Genomic DNA, 19163 nt, shown 5'->3' on the forward strand with positions numbered 1-19163 from the left:
TAATTTAATACTTTTAGTTAAAATTAAGAAAAGAAAATTTAATTTAATCCACTTTTTATATGTTTATTATAATTTTTTCTGAAAATTTTACACGTATAAAAAATATTTAAAAGCAACTTAATTATATAAATTTTGCGTTATAAAAATTGTATAATTAATTTATAAGTTGTATAATCATTTAAAAAATATAAAATTTTTTAATTTTTTTTAAAGGAAAAATAAAAAATGTAAGGATTTTAATTGTTTGAGATTAAAAATTTTAATTGATTAAACTATAAGGATTCAATTAAAATAAAATAAATTATAAAAATTTAACTAAAAATTAGGTGAAAATGTAAAGAGATGTAGATATATTTTCTTTTAATAAAATTTTATTTTTATTTTTTAATATTTTAGGAGCCTTTATTTTCGTTGTCTTCTATTTTGAAAAACTTTATTTTTATTGTTTTATAGTTTAAGATAACAAAATATTTTTAAAATTATTTTTTAAAAATATACTTGCAGATATTTACAATTTCATTTAATTTTAAATTAAATTTCTATAATTTATTTTATTTAATGAAACTCTTATAATTTTATCTATTGTATATATTGAACTCTTGAAGGTTAAAATAAATAATGAATTATCAAATTTTACAAAATAAAAATACAATTGAAGTTTACAAAAAATTTAATTTAATATTTTTAGCTAAAATTGAAAAAATTTTGATTAAATCCACTTTTTATAATTTTTTATAAAAATTTTAGATGTATAAAAAAATACTTAAAAGACAATCTAATTATATAAATTATGAGTTATAAAAAATATATAATTAATTTTAAATTCATATAATTATTTAAAAAATATAAAAAATTTTAATTTTCTTTTTTAAGGAAAAATAAAAAATGTAAGGATTTTAATTTTTAAAAATTAAAAAATTTAATTAAATAAATTATAAGAATTTAATTAAAATAAAATAAATTATAAAAATTTAATTAAAAATTAAATGAAAATATAAAGATATGTAAGATATATTTTATCATTATTTTATAATTAGGGAGATGGGATATTACTTTATCCAAAAATCAATAATGAACAAATAAAAACCTCCTTCATGAATTCTTTCGGGGGCTGGAAGATCGTGGAATGGAATTATCGCAATCCCCCGGGGGGGGGGGGGAGTTTTTATTGACTGAGCAGAATTAGAAAGAGCTTAAGAGAGAGAAAATGTGGCTGTTCAACAAAAAGGGACCATCTGGATTCACAGCTTCTTCTACGGCCGAGGAAGTCACTCGAGGAATTGATGGGACTGGCCTCACTGCCATTGTTACAGGTCACTATTAGCCTAATCTTTCAGCGGTGGCTATGAGCGTGCTCAAGTCTCTTTTGTTTGTGTGTAATTATTCTTGAAGTGATGAGCATAATGTGGAAGGACTTTCACTCTGCAACGTGTTTTGATTGATCGAAAGACATGGTAGTAGAAGGGGGAAATTCCCTTCTTCAATTTCATTCGTTTTGTTGCTGAAATTTTGTTTACTTGTTATGATGGGTATTCTGTTCTCATGATACGTGGCATGATGAAGATTGTCCTTCATGTCATCAACTTAAAACTTCAAATTAATGAGTATGATTGATTCGGACTGAAAAATGTTTTCGAATTCAATGATGTCAGTAGGAATGAGAAGACTAGGTGTTAGTGAATTTCTCATTTCTGGTAATGGTGCAGACGTTCTTACTTGTGGCTAGAATATGAGTGGCTAGATGGTTTTTTTTTTTTTTTTTAATTTTTGCCCCCTTCGGAGCATCTGGTACGGATGACTCCTTTACCCGGGCGGGATGTGTTGCTGCAGGAGCAACTAGCGGAATTGGTGCTGAAACTGCACGTGTACTTGCCTTACGTGGTGTCCATGTAGTTATGGGGATCAGAGATATTAAAGCTGGTAGACAGATCAAGGAGGCGATGATGAGAGATAATGATAACTCCAAAGCGAAAATAGATGTCATGGAGCTGGACCTGAGCTCAATGGAATCAGTCAGAAATTTTGCCAAGCAATTCAATTCTTGTGGTCTTCCCTTAAATTTGCTAATGTAAGGCACTGCAAATGCTTAGGCAGTTGCAATAGATGCTAGCGTCTTTTTGTGGTCTTGGCCATTCATTATTCATCATTATCAATTTGTGTTCTTGGTCTGTCATTGAGAAAATTCTTCTTCCTTCCTTTTGTTTCTTGTTCTAAGTAATAACGCAGGAATCATGGCAACACCATTCAAGCTTTCCAAAGATAATATAGAACTACAATTTGCGACAAACCACATGGGTGAGGTTTTTATGATTGAATGCAAGGATTTAGATTCACATGATATGTAGAATTTGATGCATATATAATATAATCGTCTGATGGTTTATAACCTATTCTGTAGACTTATTTTTATATTTAGATAATCTCTCTCTAAATCCAACGCACCATCCAAATCCTTCTCCGTCTCAGGATTGGAGACTCCCAGCAATGGTGGGCTCTACTGCCATGTTGATATAATAGAGGATTTTGGATTTGAGAATGTATTCAATTAATCTAAACTGTTAAGTATAACAATGGTCAGCATATATAGTTGAGAGTGTTAGTGTAACTCTGGGAACTGAACTTGTGTACTGCCAAGGACTGGGGCAAGGTCCCCTTGCTATTGTTATCTGTCTACGATAACAAGTTCATGTGTGTATTATGATGATGATGATGATGATGATTATTATTATTATTATTATTATTATTATTTCCTTTTTATCATAGACAATATATGGCCATTATTACTATCTTTGTGATACACGCAGAGAACTGCTTTATGAGAGAATTTGAGATGTAAGGACCTCTCCTTGCAGGTCACTTTCTTTTGACAAACTTTTTGTTGGATACAATGAAACGAACTGCCACTGAACATAGAAAAGAGGGAAGGATTATAAATGTCTCATCAAGACGTCACCGTTTCTCATATCCTGAAGGGGTTCGATTTAATAAAATCAATGAAAAATCAGGGTAACTCTATATTAGGTGGTCCAAACTGCAGTTCAGTCCATTTCTGATATTTAGGCACGACGAATTCTCCTCCTGCTCCTCCACTTCTTAGGTAAGTTCTAGATGAATTTGAACAATCTCTGATATCAATGATCTTCACTTGTGCAGGTATAACAGCTTGTCTGCGTATGGGCAGTCAAAGCTTGCTAATGTTCTTCACGCTAATGAGCTTGCAAGACTTTTAAAGGTGAATGACTTATTTTAAGATACTGTTAGCAGGTAAAATCTGCTAGCTGTTTGTCTGTGTAAGAGAATAATACAGAAGACGTTGGTAAGATGCTGTTCGTTACCACTTTGGATGAGACTCTCCATGGTTTCCTCTTTTTACTTGTAGAAAATTTCTCTAGGGAGCATAGCAGGTGAATGCATTATTCTCCCCCAAATATCTTGAAGTATTGGATTCAGGCCAAGTAGAGGTTTATAGACCTTATCCTGCTCCACTAATGTTCCAGGACATGTTGCCTCACTGCTGCATCTCCATTTGTGTCTAAAACATATCAATCTGCAGCCAAAAATAAACAAAGATGTTATAACGAGTGTAATATTTGAATCACCTTTATTTAATTTATGAAGTTGACTTTTAATCTCAAACAACAGTACAGCACTATTCTTCACAGAAGACTGTTTTGTTGTGCAGAAGGAAATTCCTTCCAATTTCATTCATCATTGAGTTGATCAACCTTGACATGATTTGATTGCTTTTGGACATCTAGATTTTGTACTTGAGGTTGTTGAAACTTGGAGGGGCAGCATCATCAGGGATGTAATCCTCCTTGCTGGATGCTGTGATAAATCTAACCATGCTTTAGGACCAATAGAGGTAATTGTTACCATCCAACAGGTGCCCAGTTGTCATGACTGGAGAGCTTTGATAGATCAAATGAAAATCCAAGGTTTCCAGGATGAAGTCACTTGTTTCTCTGTATCTAGGTCTTTTTGAGTCTGACGCCATTAAAAAAATTCACATATTTCATACTCTAATTCTTGTTGTTCCAAATATTCAAGCCAAACATATATAGATGGGTTGGATGTTAAAAAATTAGATGCCTTAACTAACTTGCAAAAGGTTCAACATATAACATGCTTACATAAGAGAAAGATACGGTAAAATTGAACCAGTTAATTCTTTGTAGAATAAAATGAATACAAGCCTAATATTAAAAAGAACTACTAAATGGTGTGATATCAAGCCCGCCTTCTTCAATGTGTTTTGTTCACCAACAGATATGAATGAATGATACGCTGCTAAAAATTTTGGGTAGTGGTCATGGTGTGATAATTGGGGTAGGTTTAAAGGAGGTTCTAGTCAAGGCATGTGGAAGTTTAGGATCCTGGATGGCATTTGGTTTTATGGATGTTCTTGCTTCATTATAACTGGAACTTTCATATGGTTGTTGCTGTTATCTATACTGATGCACATACTACACAAGAAACTTGGTATCTCGCAGTGCTTTCTCAGTTAGAAACAGTCATGGATGGTCAAATAGGCCATTGTGTCTTCAACCTTATTTGAATATGTAACACCAATCACATAGGTAGGGTGCTGTATGCCTAAAAGGTCTCTCCTGCATATCATGAATTGCATTCTTTTTCCTTTTATGTGAAATGTGAAGTTCTTTATTCTGACAATTTTCTCCCTATCAAATGTGATTTAGCACATTTCAATGGCTGTCTAACTATTTGATGTTTACCAATAACAGGAGGAGGGTGTGGACATAACTGCAAATTCACTTCACCCAGGAGCAATTGCCACTAATCTATTCCGTCATCACAGCTTGATTGATGGTGAGTCCTTTTTGGTGGTGCCCTTTGCTTCCGTACTAATCTGTGTGGAAGATTTAAGACCACCCCTTGTACATTAATCTTATATTCATGTTAGATATGGCATTTTTTTCTTGTTTTCTCATTTTTTTTTCTAATGAGGTGACCTTATTAAATTATGATTTTGGTCTTATTTTATGCAGGCTTAGTTGGACTCTTTGGAAAATTTGTGATGAAAAATATACACCAGGTAACTGATGTTTATGGGAAACAAAAGAAAGGGAGGATAGAGCTCTAAATAAGCTATTTATGAGCTACCTGAGTTTTGGTTTGATTTGTTTGTTGAATGAACAAGTTCGGGTGAACATATAAAGCTTGTATATTTTGGATAAAAGAAAAAAATTGTACTAAGACAGAAAATAAGTACAGAAAGTTTCAGGTATGAAATCTTAAAATAGAGAGAGCAAGTAAAAACTCAAATAGAAAGACCAAATAAAAGTTCTGATAAAAAATCAGAGTGAAGAACAGCTGGACAGTCTCTTTCCATGTTGAAAATGAATCAAGCATGGTTTTTTAGGAAAAATTGGGATTAAGGATCTAATGGCAAAAATATTTGGAAAAAAGGACATAGAATTCTCCAACCAAAAACACAAGAAAAAAAAAAGCAAAATATGGAAGCTAAAATGAAAATTTTTTACTAGATCTTTTTTCGATAACACAGAAGAATATGTATTTTATCTTACATGTTCTGCAATTGAGCTTCTGTATGCTGCACTTTTTCTTTCGTGTTTTTGGCTAGAGAAGTCTTGGCCCTTTTCCCTAATTAAATTTTTGAATGTGTCCTTATCATTTTCCCTTTTTAAAACCCTAAAAGAACCGTGCCCGTTAAGCTTTATATAGTTAAATGAATCGGGCTTGATAATTTTGATAGATAAAATAAAAATAATTCTTTTTATTTTTTATATTTAATACATACAAGTTTGTCTAGTTTTTTCACTTATACATCTTTGTTTTTTTTTTTTTTTAAGTCCTAGAGTACTTCAAAATTTATTTAACGTTTTTTAACATCAGCATGCTATGGTGCTACTTGTATTTATCATTTATAAACGTGGAATTTGAGCAGAGATATATATGCCTCAATTACCGGTTGGCTCTGCATCATGTAGTTAAAGCTTTAATGGAACTTATCGAGTCTGCTTTTTCCTCATATTATATAGGGGGCAGCAACCACATGCTATGTGGCTTTGCATCCACAAGTTAAAGGGATAACTGGATGTTACTTTGCTGACTGTAATGCAGCTGAAACAAGCTTACAAGCATCAGATCCAGATTTGGCAAGGAAACTCTGGGAATATACGTCAGACTTGGTTCAAAGTTGATTTCAGGTTCCTAAAGGCTAATGTGTAATTTTTGCTTTGGCGTTTGGTCATGTGAATGAAGATTTAAACAAACATTCCTGCTCACTGAATCTCACTATCTCGCTGCATGACACCACACCTTGCTAGATATTTGAAAAGCCTTATTTGATGTGGTAAATGATTTTCATGTCTTAGAGATGGGTTCAGCTTAATTTATGCTTGAAATTTTGTAATAACAATTTTGTTTGGCCATTCTATGTTTAACTGGCGGACGATGCATTTTAGAATTGCGTTTACTTTTGTTATTTTGAAGTCTGGCATACTTAACTAGTAGGGTCTTTTGTAATATGCTTTTTTTTTTGACCAACTTTGTAATATGCTTTAAAATTGTTTTTTTCTTCTTTTTTTGGCTAGGAGGTTGTGCCCATTGGTTCGGTAGGACAATTCGTAAAATCAAAATAACCGAATGGACGATGTGCACATACCGAAGTGAACTGAACTGAACAAGCTACGAAAACCTTTTTTTTTTTTTTTAACGCCTATATTTGGAGTACTTTTAATTTAGGTATATATGTGTGTATATTTGGGAGAATTACATACAAGTCCCACCCAATACAAATGTATTTTCATTCTCCTAAACTCAGTTATTAATAGACCTAAAAGTAATTAATTGTCTTGAGTAAGAGCTTAAAGTAATTCTTCCTGTATATTTTGGCTGCAATGAGAAGAATTTTTAAACATAATTTCCAATCATTTTAATTGTATATACAGTGGTGTTGCATGTGAAGTCGTGAACTCAAGGTCTTAAAAAAAAGTGTCAAGTTGTGAACGTAACGTCAAAAAACCTGTCAATTTGATTCTGAAAAAGAATTAGCTTCCGGCAGCGAACAATTCCCAACATAACCTGTTCAGGTAGATTCAAATTTGCCTAACAACAGTAAATTGAACATAGATCAACATGTAAACAAAAAAAAAAACACACGGTTGATTTCATTGCAAAAAAATATACTAACATATTTGATTCCCACTGTGGTTTTAGCCTACCAAATTGTTGGTAGATCAATTCTATCTAAATTTCATGTCAAGAAAGTTGCCAGCAGATCAGTCTTGTATCAACATGCAAAGATGTATAACGAAAACAGAAGGTTCACCCACCAAATAAGCCCTGTACAAACCAGATGAGAGGATCACAATATCAAACTTCATCCATTTTACTTCAATTAACAATGTACATAATTGATCCTTTAATAAGGTCTTCAATGACAGTAGTACACCTGAACCCGCATCAAGCACAGCAGCAGATGAACGGGGTCCTTCAAGTCTTCGACTTCACATCAACAAATGCAGGAACCCAATCCAGCTTCCCATCTTTATGTACCAATAACCGACCTCCCAAAATAGTCCACAAGCTAAAGTTTTTACCAATTCAACTTTTTTCGCTTCTAAATCATTCAAGTTCTCAACCTTTCATAAGTTGATGGTGCATCCTAAACATGCTACAGATAACTGCAAACTTCTTTTCCAGAACGACTATGTGTAAGCTGATATAAATGAATCATGTCAGAGAGTTTCATAACGTGGTTTAGTTTGCTCAACAAGTAAAGATATGAACGCCACATGCCTGAGCTTGATGCCAAAGAAAATGGACTGTGTGGTCCCAGCAAGTCTATTCCCAGATCCAAATTTATTACATTAATTCTCCTTATTGTACAATTACTTCCTCAGTAATTAGAACAATTAACAGACCTGTGCAACCAGATGATCTTCAGTCAAACTTGAAGGATTGCTTGGACTAAGTCCAGGAAAATGACTCAAGTCATAGAGCATTTGACCGGTTGAGCAAAGAAGAATTGGGACTAAGATCCAGGGACGGGTTAATTTTAACATGATCTCCCAGTAGCTGTCGGGAAACACGATCAGCCAAGACTGACTGAACATCATAAGGCTCAACAGAAGGCCTCGCAAAATGCTTCCCCAGAACATCATTGTCACTCAGAATCAATTCTGTTTGAGACCCCATTTGCTGGGTGCAAAAAATGTCAACACTCGAGTCATGATGAGCAGGGTTACTAATGTAGATACCATTTGAGTGCTTTGGCAAGCTTGCAAGACCCTCTTGATAGTAAGCTGACTGTTTCAGGTGATTGCCAAATGGAATAGCACCACTACCACCAGTGAGAGGTGTGGATGCGCCAGAAACTGTACGGGGGCTAGATATAGGAGAGGGAGACATTCTCCCATTCATGTGCTGTGGTGATCTTGACCGCAAAAGTGGGCTTCCGATGGGAGAGACAGGGCAAGAAATATTCCTTGGAATATGGATTTCATTACTGGAGATTAATGAAATTATTTCAGACACCAAACATCAGCAAACATCATGTGCGCATTTGTGTGCGTGTCCGTGTGTGTGTGTGTGTGTGTGTGTGTGTGAGAGAGAGAGAGAGAGAGAGAGAGAGAGAATGAGAGAGACCTCGCATGCGGGTTAATTTTCAACACCCTTGACGAATGAACAGAAAGCCTGTCGTTATCCAGGGCAGAGAGGTTTCTTCCTTGTCCAGCACCCTGAATATTCATCACAGATGGATGCAATTAATATAATAACAGGAAACAAAAGGGCAACCTGTATATTAAAAAACTTCATAACTCTATTGGCCTTACTTCTGTGGGATTAAGCAACCTATGTGGGCTTATGTTCTCAGTTGTTATTATTATTATTATTATTTCCAGAAGCATCTTTGGGGCGCTCGGAGGTTGGAGGGGGGGGGGTAAAAGAGAAATGGCAAACATTGTTCAGTTGACTTGTCCTTCAATAGCTTTGAGTTCTTATGAAACTGATCTCCATGCCGCTCAAATTTTCATCTCATCCAAAGACTACTTAAATTTTCAATATTGCGATAAACATCTCAATGCATACAAGCATGGAATTATCTAAACTTAAATTTGGTATATTATGATTCTCTTAAATTATGACGCCTGTGCAATACACGGGAAGAAATTATTGTTGTACAACAAACTCTAAACAGGTCATGAAAGGCCTCAACTGGATGCAGTGTGCAGCCTCCAATGGGGCATATGGGCATAACAGACATGAAAAAACAATTGCAATATTTATAGCTTTTTTCCTTCTTCCAAGCCACATGTGATAAGGTTAAATTCCAGCTTGATCCGATGGAGAAGTAGCCCAGTCTAATTCCTACTTTAGCCTCTATCACTTAGAAAAATCATATCTTAAAGAGAAGTAAGGAACTACTTCATATAATTTGCCTTGCTATCTTTATCATTTAAAAAATCATAATTCTGCTGACATCAATCATTAACGGAATTATTTATTTAAACATACAAACAAACAAGAGCCAGAATCCTTTCTTCTTCATACAAATGCAAAAGAATCAAGGTTTTAAATTTGGAAGAGGAAATGAGAATAAAGGTCTTGCATTTTAAACCTATATTCTAGTCTCTCATAGAACTACATGCCAAGACCACACTCTCAACCTTAAGAGCCGTAAAAGGCTAAAGTGCAACAAAGAATTAATATTATATTTTCATGAAGCATGGTAGATAGTTGTTATTCATTTCTATCATGCATAGCAACAAGATAGAGGGATAACTTGATACAAAAGCATGACACATGGTGAAAGACAAACATGCTACCCCCCACCCCCACTTTTATCATTAGAATATGGAAATAGCATCCAGGGAAAAGGAAAAAAGATTTTTTATATTTTATGTGTTGGAGATAGAATATAATATTACCAGAGATTTTGCTCCAAGCGCAATAACAGAGACCTGATCTGATGATTCAGCACCAAGAATAGGTCTTTCCAAAGGCGCAGCACATTTTACAAAAGGGTGGTCTAACAGTTCTTGGGCTGAAGGACGATCCTGTGGGTTACGTTGTAGACATTTCCGAACAAAATCCTTTCCTTCATTTGAGAGGTGATCTGGGATTGTTGGGAGTTCCTTGCTATTACCAATCTTAAACATGGCAGCAACCTGTTGCAAAGAATAATCTATTAGATACTTGCAATAGCAAAACTCGTGTGTTTAGCATGTGTGCGTACATGATCTAGACAAGCCATATTACGATAAACTTTATTTTAGTTATGAATAATCCTCCATCTGCCACTAGATTGCTACATATGCTAATGCCATAACTTCTCACCATTTCAAACATACCATGTTATGATTTAAAAAATTAAAAATGTTATTTCTAGAACAAAAAAAGAATGAGCAGATGGATTCACATGGAAAGGGGAAAATATAAGAGATGCAATTAATTCACAAAAATAACTACCCCTTCATATTGGCTCCAAGGAGGCTTAGTTGTAGCCATTTCCAAAACTGTGCAACCAAGACTCCATATATCCACAGCAAGGTTGCGACCACTAGAGTTCTTTATGACCTAGAGAAACAGAAAGCAGAGACACTGATTCACAAAACTAAAACATAATTATATGTGCAGAGAATTGAACCTAAAAGAAGAAATATATACCTCGGGAGCCATCCAGTAAGGACTTCCCTTGAATGATAATGGACATGATTGCCCTGTTATCTGCAAACCATACAAGGCATAAAATAGAAAAAAAGAACAAGTCAAGCAATCTCACACTAACTGTACCATAAGCAGGAAATGCCAAAAAGAAAAGGAGATATATTATTTCCAACTGCAATACAATTTGCAATAATAGCAGTCATGTGGGTAATTTTGTGAATTACAAAATATATAATTTTTTTTCCTAGAAAGTAAGATTAAAGAATATTGAACAGGAAGAAAATCAGCTAACTGATTGTTCTTTACAGCACTGAATGGGGACATCATTATTAATAATACATTTGCAAAAGAATGGCAGTTCCAGGTGGGAGAACCAGATTTTCTTGAATTTCCCTTTCTACTTTCTCTTCTACATCAATTCTGGCATCTACCATTCTCTTTTATAGGTAGATTTTTTTCCTGTTCATTTGTTTTTCTTTGTTATCAGTCACCCTCAGTATACTTGCAAAACTGCAGTTTCTCCTGTTCTGAAAAGCCAGAATCCTCAAAAATATTGGACTTTATTAATGAGTTTCATCCTTAATTCATGACATAAGCACCAGAATAAAGCTTACATATCTAACTTATTTAGTTTCAATGCAGAAATTAACGATAGTAACTATCTCATAACTTACATGTTTTGCCATGCCAAAGTCTGCCAACTTGATTACTCGGCCATTTTGATCTACAAGTATATTTGCTCCCTTGATGTCCCTTTACAAGTAAGTACAATTTTTTTTATAGACACATCAATCTTTTAGAAAAACAACATTATACAGCAAAAGCGAAAAAAAGAAAAAAAAAACTATCAAGAGCACGAATAGACAACATAGTTCACCTGTGGACAGTATTTTTAGCATGTAAATAAGCAAGCCCTGACAAAATTTGTTGGGTATAGTTGCGGATAGCTAGTTCACCAAATTTCCCATATTCTTGAAGAAGTTTATATATGGAGCCTCCAGACACATACTCCAGGTATATGTAAAGCTTGTCATCTACCTGCTCAAGAAATATTATTTATAGCTTCTATAAGTACAGTACAAAAACACGCATTGTTAACAAAGTTTTACTTCTGCACTTTTAGTTTAACCTCCAGTGCTTAATAACTTTTCACCAGACATTTCTTGACCAATTGGACTTTAACTATAAATGAAAGATAAAACTTACTGTTTCAGAACCATAATACTGCACAATATTGGGATGCCGTAAACGACTTAATAGAGCAATTTCCTGCAAGAAAGTTCAGAATAAGATCTCCAAAACAAGGTAAATTTTGAAACAAACTTGAAGCTGTCTTACTGCCCATAAAGACAAGGTATTATAAACCTGTATGGAGATTTCCTACACCTAAAAAGGGTTCAAATCACCTGCATTAATTGCTTTGCACTTTCCTTGGACTTGGCATCATCTGAGAACAGTGTTACCTCCTTCATTGCGCACATCTCACCACTTTCACTACAAGAGACAAACATTTTCATCTCAGTATATATCACATAATGCATACGTGGGAAAACTAGAATATATTTTAATTGATTTGCAATGAATTAAGAACTTCTTGTCCAAAGCACATACCTATTGAAGCCAACATAGACATGTCCAAATGTACCTCTTCCCAGCAGCTTTCCCTTTTTCCATCGAGAGCCAGGGCTTAAAGGATTATCTGCTCTTCCTGGACTTCTTGGCATAGACGGAGATGTTGCTGCCGAATTTGAGTGAGAGAAAGGCAAGGAATTGGTAACTGTTAGGGGTGGAAGGGGCAGACGATGACTCTGTTGTTTACCATCATCAACCCATCCAGTCTGGGATTCAGTGGGTGTTGCCCCAGCCCTAGGATGAATGGGTGTGACAGCTCCACTTTGAATCCTAGAGCTTGGACCTGGACTAGTCATTCTGGGGCTAACAACAGGAGAATACTCAGGGCTACCCCTACTTGGTTGCCAAAATATCTGTCCTGTCATGTCTCCTCCCATCGAATTATGCCCAGAGTTCTGACCAGAACCTGGACTGGAGCACTGCCCAGATCCAATCAAATTGACCTCTGAATATTGCTTTCCAGCCCAAAAAGCAGAGCTCAGCACTTGTTCTGTGCCAGGTGCTCTCAATGGACTTCTTGATGGACTTGACTTGGAGCTGTCAGGAGCACTAAAGAGAATAGCATGAGGAGGAACCTGTAGATTTGGCACGTGATTGCTTAAAGGTCTCCGTTTGGGGGAAGTAGGAGATACGTGATTGCTCAGAATGTTTGCTGGCTTTTTGACCTCTCTTGAATTTACTTGTAAAACAGTAGATGATTGATCCTTGAGCATTGAGCTTCAGAAATAGATTAACACTTTTGTCAGGGGTGACTACGAAAGAAAAAATTTAAAACTAATCCATATAACATATCAAAATAACCTAGACACCTGTATGTAACAAAATATTCAATCCAGTAACATAACGGTGGCTGTTTGTTGAGATTACCTGGAAGGGCTGCCAGCAGCAGTTCTAGTCCCAGTCTCTGAGTCAGTTGCCAGCGGACTGCGTTGACATGAGTCAGCTGGCTCATCACTATCAGCAGAGCTTTCACTACATACTGATGCAGTGATAGGGTCTCCATCTAAATCTGTAGGGTTTGGCCTATTACGAATGCATGCAGGTCTTGGGAGTGGCCGATACATTGATGTCTTGGAACCCTTCTCCCCTCTTGACTTTGATGATATACAAATTTCAGAATCTGTTCGTCCTATACATGAAGGATGCCTGCCAGGAAGTGGTAGTGGCTGAGCATGAGGCCTTTCAGCAAAACTTTGACACCTTGCTACTTTGGATGGTGAAGGAGACCTTGATTCAGCTGGAGACTGAGCTCCCTTTTCTGAAATTGTGTCATTGCAGTTTCTCCTAGGTCCTCCAGACCTACTGCTTACCTTACCTTCAGATGGGATTTTAAGTTTCCTTTGTAATGTATCAATGAAACTTTCCTTACTCCCTTTTTTCTTGGTTTCTTTTGACGATGATTTCCCCCACCAGGAAGGCATATTTGTCTTTGATATATTAAGGTGTGGCAAGCAAATTTCTTAAGATATTCCCATTAATAGTATGAATATATAATCACTTAATCATCATCATCATCAGAAGACGAAGCAATCAATGTTATGATCCAGTCACAAGCTTCACCAATAAGGGATTCAGTAATAACAAAAGAAGTAGCTCTAAAATGAAACAATGGACCTGCAAAAGAGGGAAATGCACATTCCCAATCAGTTCACAAGTCTTCTAGCAAAAAAGAAAAAGTTGACAAGTCTTTTGCCGATGAGTTTAATATATGCATGTTATATATTTAATCCAATATTCTACAATTGCAAGTTATCCAAATAGATAAATCGCAGGTGTTGTGTTAGCGCCAGTTATTAACCATTCAAGGTCGCAAAATAACATACTACATGAAGCTCCCCAACCCAAAACAAAAATTAATGAAACAAGACATCCATTGCAATACAGATCTTGATTTTAGAATACAAATTTTCCAAAACTTAAGAACTCATTACATTCACAACCTTTCATCAGCATAAATTCATTACGGTCCAACTTTAAAATACTACACATCCTAGGTTCGAAAATAGGCTGAGAAACTTAATCAACTTATAGCTTGGACAATCCTAGATTATATTAGATCGTCAAAGAAAAAGAGTGCTGGTCCTCGGTTAAACTAATCTGCAAGGATGGGTTCCCATTATGTGAGTGCTCCAATACCCAGATTGCCAACGACCCCAAAGGTTTAGAATGAAATTTCAAACTTGCGAATTCACTCTTTTACTTCACCGAATTTCTCCGAATCCCAAGCAAGATTACCGTCCCCAACGGCTTAAAAGAATCGCCTCGAAGCACAGATCCACTAAACACTAATCCACTAATAACATGTTATTGAGGAAAGAAACAGCTAAATCAAGTAAACCTATTGATCATACACTAAAATTGGCCACGAGAGGAACTGAAAGTGCACAAAAGAAGGAGACTTACTCTCAACAGTCAAAGGCGTGAATCTGAACTCGACCCACTGAATAATTTTAGCTCAAATCTGAATGAGAACATTCCTGAGTCGTTCAGAACTCCGCAAGAGCCCAAACAAGATCCATGAAATCTACAATACAAGAAATGGAGAAGGATTTTGCATTCATGTATGGAGAAATTTCCGAATTGAAAGGCAGTGAAAGAGATCGCGTACACAAAGGGGGAGCGAGATAGGAGAGAGAAAGAGAGTGTCTCCGAGCTAAGGCAATTTGGTCTCCATGCGTTGATTCTTAATAATTGAATAAAAAATACTAATAGAAGTATAAATGCTTATACTTATTATCATATTTAAAAAATTATGACTTAAAATAAAATTATAACTAGTGACACTTATAATAAAATTTTTAAATGAAAAAAATTATTTTAGAAGATCAAAATTATTATCAATTCTTTGCATACATGTAAAATTTAAAAAAATATTGTTAAAATTATATAATATTATAATTGATTTCAAATTGGATAATATTTTGTGAAAAAAAAAACTTATATAATTAACCTTATAATGTAATATACTTATTTTTAATTAAATTAAGAAATTTAATTTTTTTATATATTTTCTATTTCATAGTACACTCTTGTTTAAATCTTATTAACATTTTAAAATTTACTTATTTTAATTTGATTGGACAAGATGATACTAAATGTATAAGGTTAAGTGTTATTTTTTAAAAAATATTTTTTGACTTTTTAAAATAACTACTCCCTCTGTTTATAAATGTAAGATATTTTTTAAAAAGTTAAACGTATAAAAATATAAAGCATTTTTAGTCTTTCGAGGTGTAATCAGTGTCTTTTGCTCAAAAGTACCGTTATTGATAATAATTTTATATTTATTATAAGGTGTTTAATAGGGATAAATATGAAAAAATATGGTTAATTTGAAAGTAGGTAACCATTTTATTGGAAGGTGAGTTTCGATTAAAAATGCCTTATATTTTTTAATAAAGGGAGTATAATTTTTTAAAAATTAATTATAATTTAATATTTAATATTTAAAACTATATATATGATTTTTAGCATATTTTATCACCCTCCATCAATACAAAACCCTTTAAACACTTTTTTTTTTGGGCTTATTTTTAATTCAGTTTTAAGAGGAATCAAGTTTTATATCACCACGCTGCACCATCATGGAATTGGCATTTGGATTTGATTCCTGCAACCAGCGCAGCTAATTTTACAGATCATTCCATGCGAGGGCTTTATTTTATAATAGTTCTTTTAGGATATTATAGTTCTTGCTAGTAATTTTTCAGTTAGAAAATTATTGGTTATTGGTAGACAGAATGAATCAATATGCAATACAAATAAAACAAAACAAATTATTTTGAGATTAAAATATTTGTATATGATATAAATATTTATATTCACGTGGATATAAATATTTAGAAAAATAAATTAAGCAGGATTTTTTTAATGCTGAGGAAAGTTTTCAAATAAATTTCAATTGCAAAATTATTTAGAGAAACTGTTGTAATTGAGTTTAGGACCTATTTATTTAAGATTAAAAATTAATTTTTCAATAATTTAGGGATTAATTAAAAAGATATTTATTTTACATATATTTTATAAAAAATATACATTATTTTATATTTAGTTGTAATAGTAAAAAGGTGACTACCGGTTAGTTATTTTCAAATGTCATGATATCTTCTTTAATTTTTATCTTATAAAAATAAGTTATTATTTAATTATTTTAAAATTTTAAGATATTTTTTTATATATTCCATAGTTTTAAAACATTTTCTCTCATTTATCGCATCAAATTTTTTTTTATAAGCTATTTGAGATAACTTTTTAAAATAACTAGAAATATATTTTTTTTTCAGATTTAAATTATTTTTAAAAATTTAAGCCGATATCATAAAAACTCATAAAATAAATGTATTAAAAAATAATTTTTTTCATAAAATAAGCATAAACAAAATGGGTTGCTAGTAAGATTTACAAAATTGTGATTGAAATATTTAACAAATGTTTTCACAAATTTTTGTTTGATTTACTTCTCTATTGTCATTGTTTGCCTGTGTAGCAAAAAGAAAAAAAAAAAACATAACGTTGCCTTTTATATCAATATATATTAACAAATTTTATAGAAAGCATTCATTGGTTAAATTTTGAGCCTTGTCATTGGTTATTTTATTTTAGTTAAAATTTAATTTTCTTCTCTCATTTGTTCAATCAATTTTTCATGCAGCTCTACCTATTTTCAATTTCAAGTTTTAAACTGCAATTCACAACTTAAATGGGACCATCAACTTACTCCATTTTTTTCCTATTCATGGCCCAAATTTGTTGCACTCTCCATGTGTTTTAGTTTTTCTTTTCAAGGCATCTTGTCTTATCATGAATATATATATTTTTGATTGATAAAAAAAAACTTAACTCTCATTGATTAATAGATTTTAGGCTAATATTAATATAAAAATTTCTCTTGATTCATTAATGAAGTTTAATTTATTTTTTTATTTTTCATGTATTTTTAGTATACTGTCATGAGAGCATTCAATGAGATTTAATTTATTTTCTTATTTTTAATTTAGTTTCACGGGAGCATTGATTTAATAGTAATCCTATTTTTAAAAAAAAATATTTGACTCTTCTTGATAAATAGATTTTATGCTAATGTTAATATAAAAATTTCTCTTAATTCATTAATGAGATTTAATTTATTTTTTTATTTTTTATATATTTTCAGTATACTTTCATGGGAGCATTTAATGAAATTTAGTTTATTTTCTTATTTTGCATGTATTTTTAGTTTAGTTTCACAGGAGCATTAATTTAAGAATAATCCTATTTAAAAAAAATTGACTCTCATTGGTTAATAGATTTTATACTAATGTTAATATGAAAGTTTCTCTTAATTCATTAATGAAATTTAGTTTATTTTTTTCATGTATCTTCAATCTATTTTTACGAAAGTATTGATTCAAAAGTGGTCTCATAATTCAAATTTTTTGAATCATTAGCATTAACTTCATTTAGCTATTTTTCTCCATTTGCTATATTTTTCTATGCCTTTTCATTTTCCTATTCAATGAGATTTTTTTTTTCTATTTTCCACATATTTTTGATCTATTTCATGAGACCATTGATTTAAGAGCAGTTTCACTTTTAATTTTTTTAATCGTTAGCATTAACTCTATTTGACTATCATTCTACACTCGCTATACTTTCTCATGCCTTTTTAATTTTCCTAATCAATGAGATTTAATTTTTTTTCTTATTTTCTATGTATTCTCCTGATTCATTATACTCAATATCAATCAACTTTCATCAATTATCATCCATAAATATTATCTATAAAAAAAGAAAAAAATTTAATTTGCATCATCAATCTTTATTTTATGGTTTTGACCCTTCAAATTATAGATGTTTTACCATACATTCTACGTTGACAGAACAATGCGACGACTACTTAAGGACTCTAAACAAGCAAAACTTGAGTGATAGATATATTTTTTTATGGCCTTTTTGTTTAAAAAAGAAGAAGAATAGGAATTAAAAAATACAATTTAAAAAAGAGGGATTCCTTCAAATTTTTTCTTATATCCATATTTATGGAAATACAATTTATATCATAATTTATAAACTCATATCTAATTTTTTTTATGTAACTGAAAGTGAGGGGTTATTGAGAAATATAAAGAAGTATTTTTTTAGGGCTAATATTTTCTAAGCACTCTAAGAATATGTATTTTTTAAACAGATTTTTTACTATAAACTCAAGAAATAAATACAAAATATGTATAAATAAAATATTCAAAAAAAAATAATTGAATAGAGGAACTTTTAAAAATTTAACCATATTAAATGTGTCGATATCAATGGTGTTAATAATATTTTTTTTAAATTTTTTAATTTTAACTTGTTCAATGCATGAAAAACTGTCTAGTTAAAATAAAAAAAAAGAACATGACATTGTGTTTAAATCAACATGGAGTAGAAAAGATTTCATTCAGAAAAAGCTCTAGAAAAATAAATAGGTAATTAGTAAAAATTTATTTAAAAGGTTTACGAATAGATTGGTCAAGTATTAAGTGTTAATATACTTTATTGACTTTATACAAGTAATATTGATTAAATATTTCGTGTTATAAAAAAAAATCACGCCATTCATTATCCTTGTACGCCTCTCCTTCACGTTAATATGATACATTAACAACCCCCCCCCCCAAAAAAAAAAAGAAATCAGATGAACGGAAGGTACCTGGAGTTATAAAATTTTAATAAAAATAAGACGTAATATAAAAGAGTTTGGAGAATTAATTAAAAGTTTTCAACTTCACTTCTCTAATTCTTTTAAAATGAACTAACTCTCTAGAAATCTCCCCTTCCCCTTAACCAAACTGATAAAATAAAATTACATTCAAATTAATTAAACGAAAAGAATATTATTTGCATAACCGAAATATTTT

The 19163-nt window shown here is 32.4% G+C and overlaps 2 protein-coding genes across 9 annotated transcripts; one reads left to right on the forward strand and one right to left on the reverse strand.

Moving 5' to 3' along the window:
• Positions 1-1119: 1119 nt before the first annotated feature.
• LOC129293166 (short-chain dehydrogenase TIC 32, chloroplastic-like) lies at positions 1120-6451 on the forward strand. 7 transcript variants are annotated; one of them, XM_054930967.1, is made up of 11 exons: positions 1120-1313; positions 1831-2068; positions 2216-2295; positions 2853-3006; positions 3154-3232; positions 3380-3404; positions 3498-3581; positions 3759-3865; positions 4746-4830; positions 5010-5056; positions 6024-6451. In XM_054930967.1, exons 1-11 carry the CDS (start codon positions 1208-1210, stop codon positions 6183-6185), a joined length of 1167 nt encoding a protein of 388 aa, XP_054786942.1. In that variant the 5' UTR covers positions 1120-1207; the 3' UTR covers positions 6186-6451. The 7 variants fall into 7 exon arrangements, 5 of the variants coding, with proteins under 5 accessions (XP_054786942.1, XP_054786943.1, XP_054786944.1 ...); XM_054930968.1 differs by having other exon boundaries at positions 6106-6451; XM_054930970.1 differs by having other exon boundaries at positions 1176-1454.
• A 674-nt stretch (positions 6452-7125) lies between these two features.
• On the reverse strand, positions 7126-14974 carry LOC129293165 (mitogen-activated protein kinase kinase kinase YODA-like). Of its 2 annotated transcripts, XM_054930966.1 has the most exons (13): positions 14897-14974; positions 14692-14812; positions 13156-13902; positions 12268-13005; positions 12063-12150; positions 11863-11925; positions 11534-11694; positions 11331-11409; positions 10657-10716; positions 10459-10566; positions 9918-10157; positions 8635-8726; positions 7126-8494 (listed from the first exon to the last, which is right to left on the reverse strand). In XM_054930966.1, exons 3-13 carry the CDS (start codon positions 13707-13709, stop codon positions 7981-7983), a joined length of 2697 nt encoding a protein of 898 aa, XP_054786941.1. In that variant the 5' UTR covers positions 13710-13902; positions 14692-14812; positions 14897-14974; the 3' UTR covers positions 7126-7980. The 2 variants fall into 2 exon arrangements, with proteins under 2 accessions (XP_054786941.1, XP_054786940.1); XM_054930965.1 differs by having other exon boundaries at positions 14692-14957.
• Positions 14975-19163: the final 4189 nt, after the last annotated feature.

This window comes from Prosopis cineraria, unplaced genomic scaffold, assembly GCF_029017545.1.
Source record: "Prosopis cineraria cultivar Desert tree isolate PC_DT_omini unplaced genomic scaffold, ASM2901754v1 PC14, whole genome shotgun sequence".
Taxonomy (NCBI): Eukaryota; Viridiplantae; Streptophyta; class Magnoliopsida; order Fabales; family Fabaceae; genus Prosopis; species Prosopis cineraria.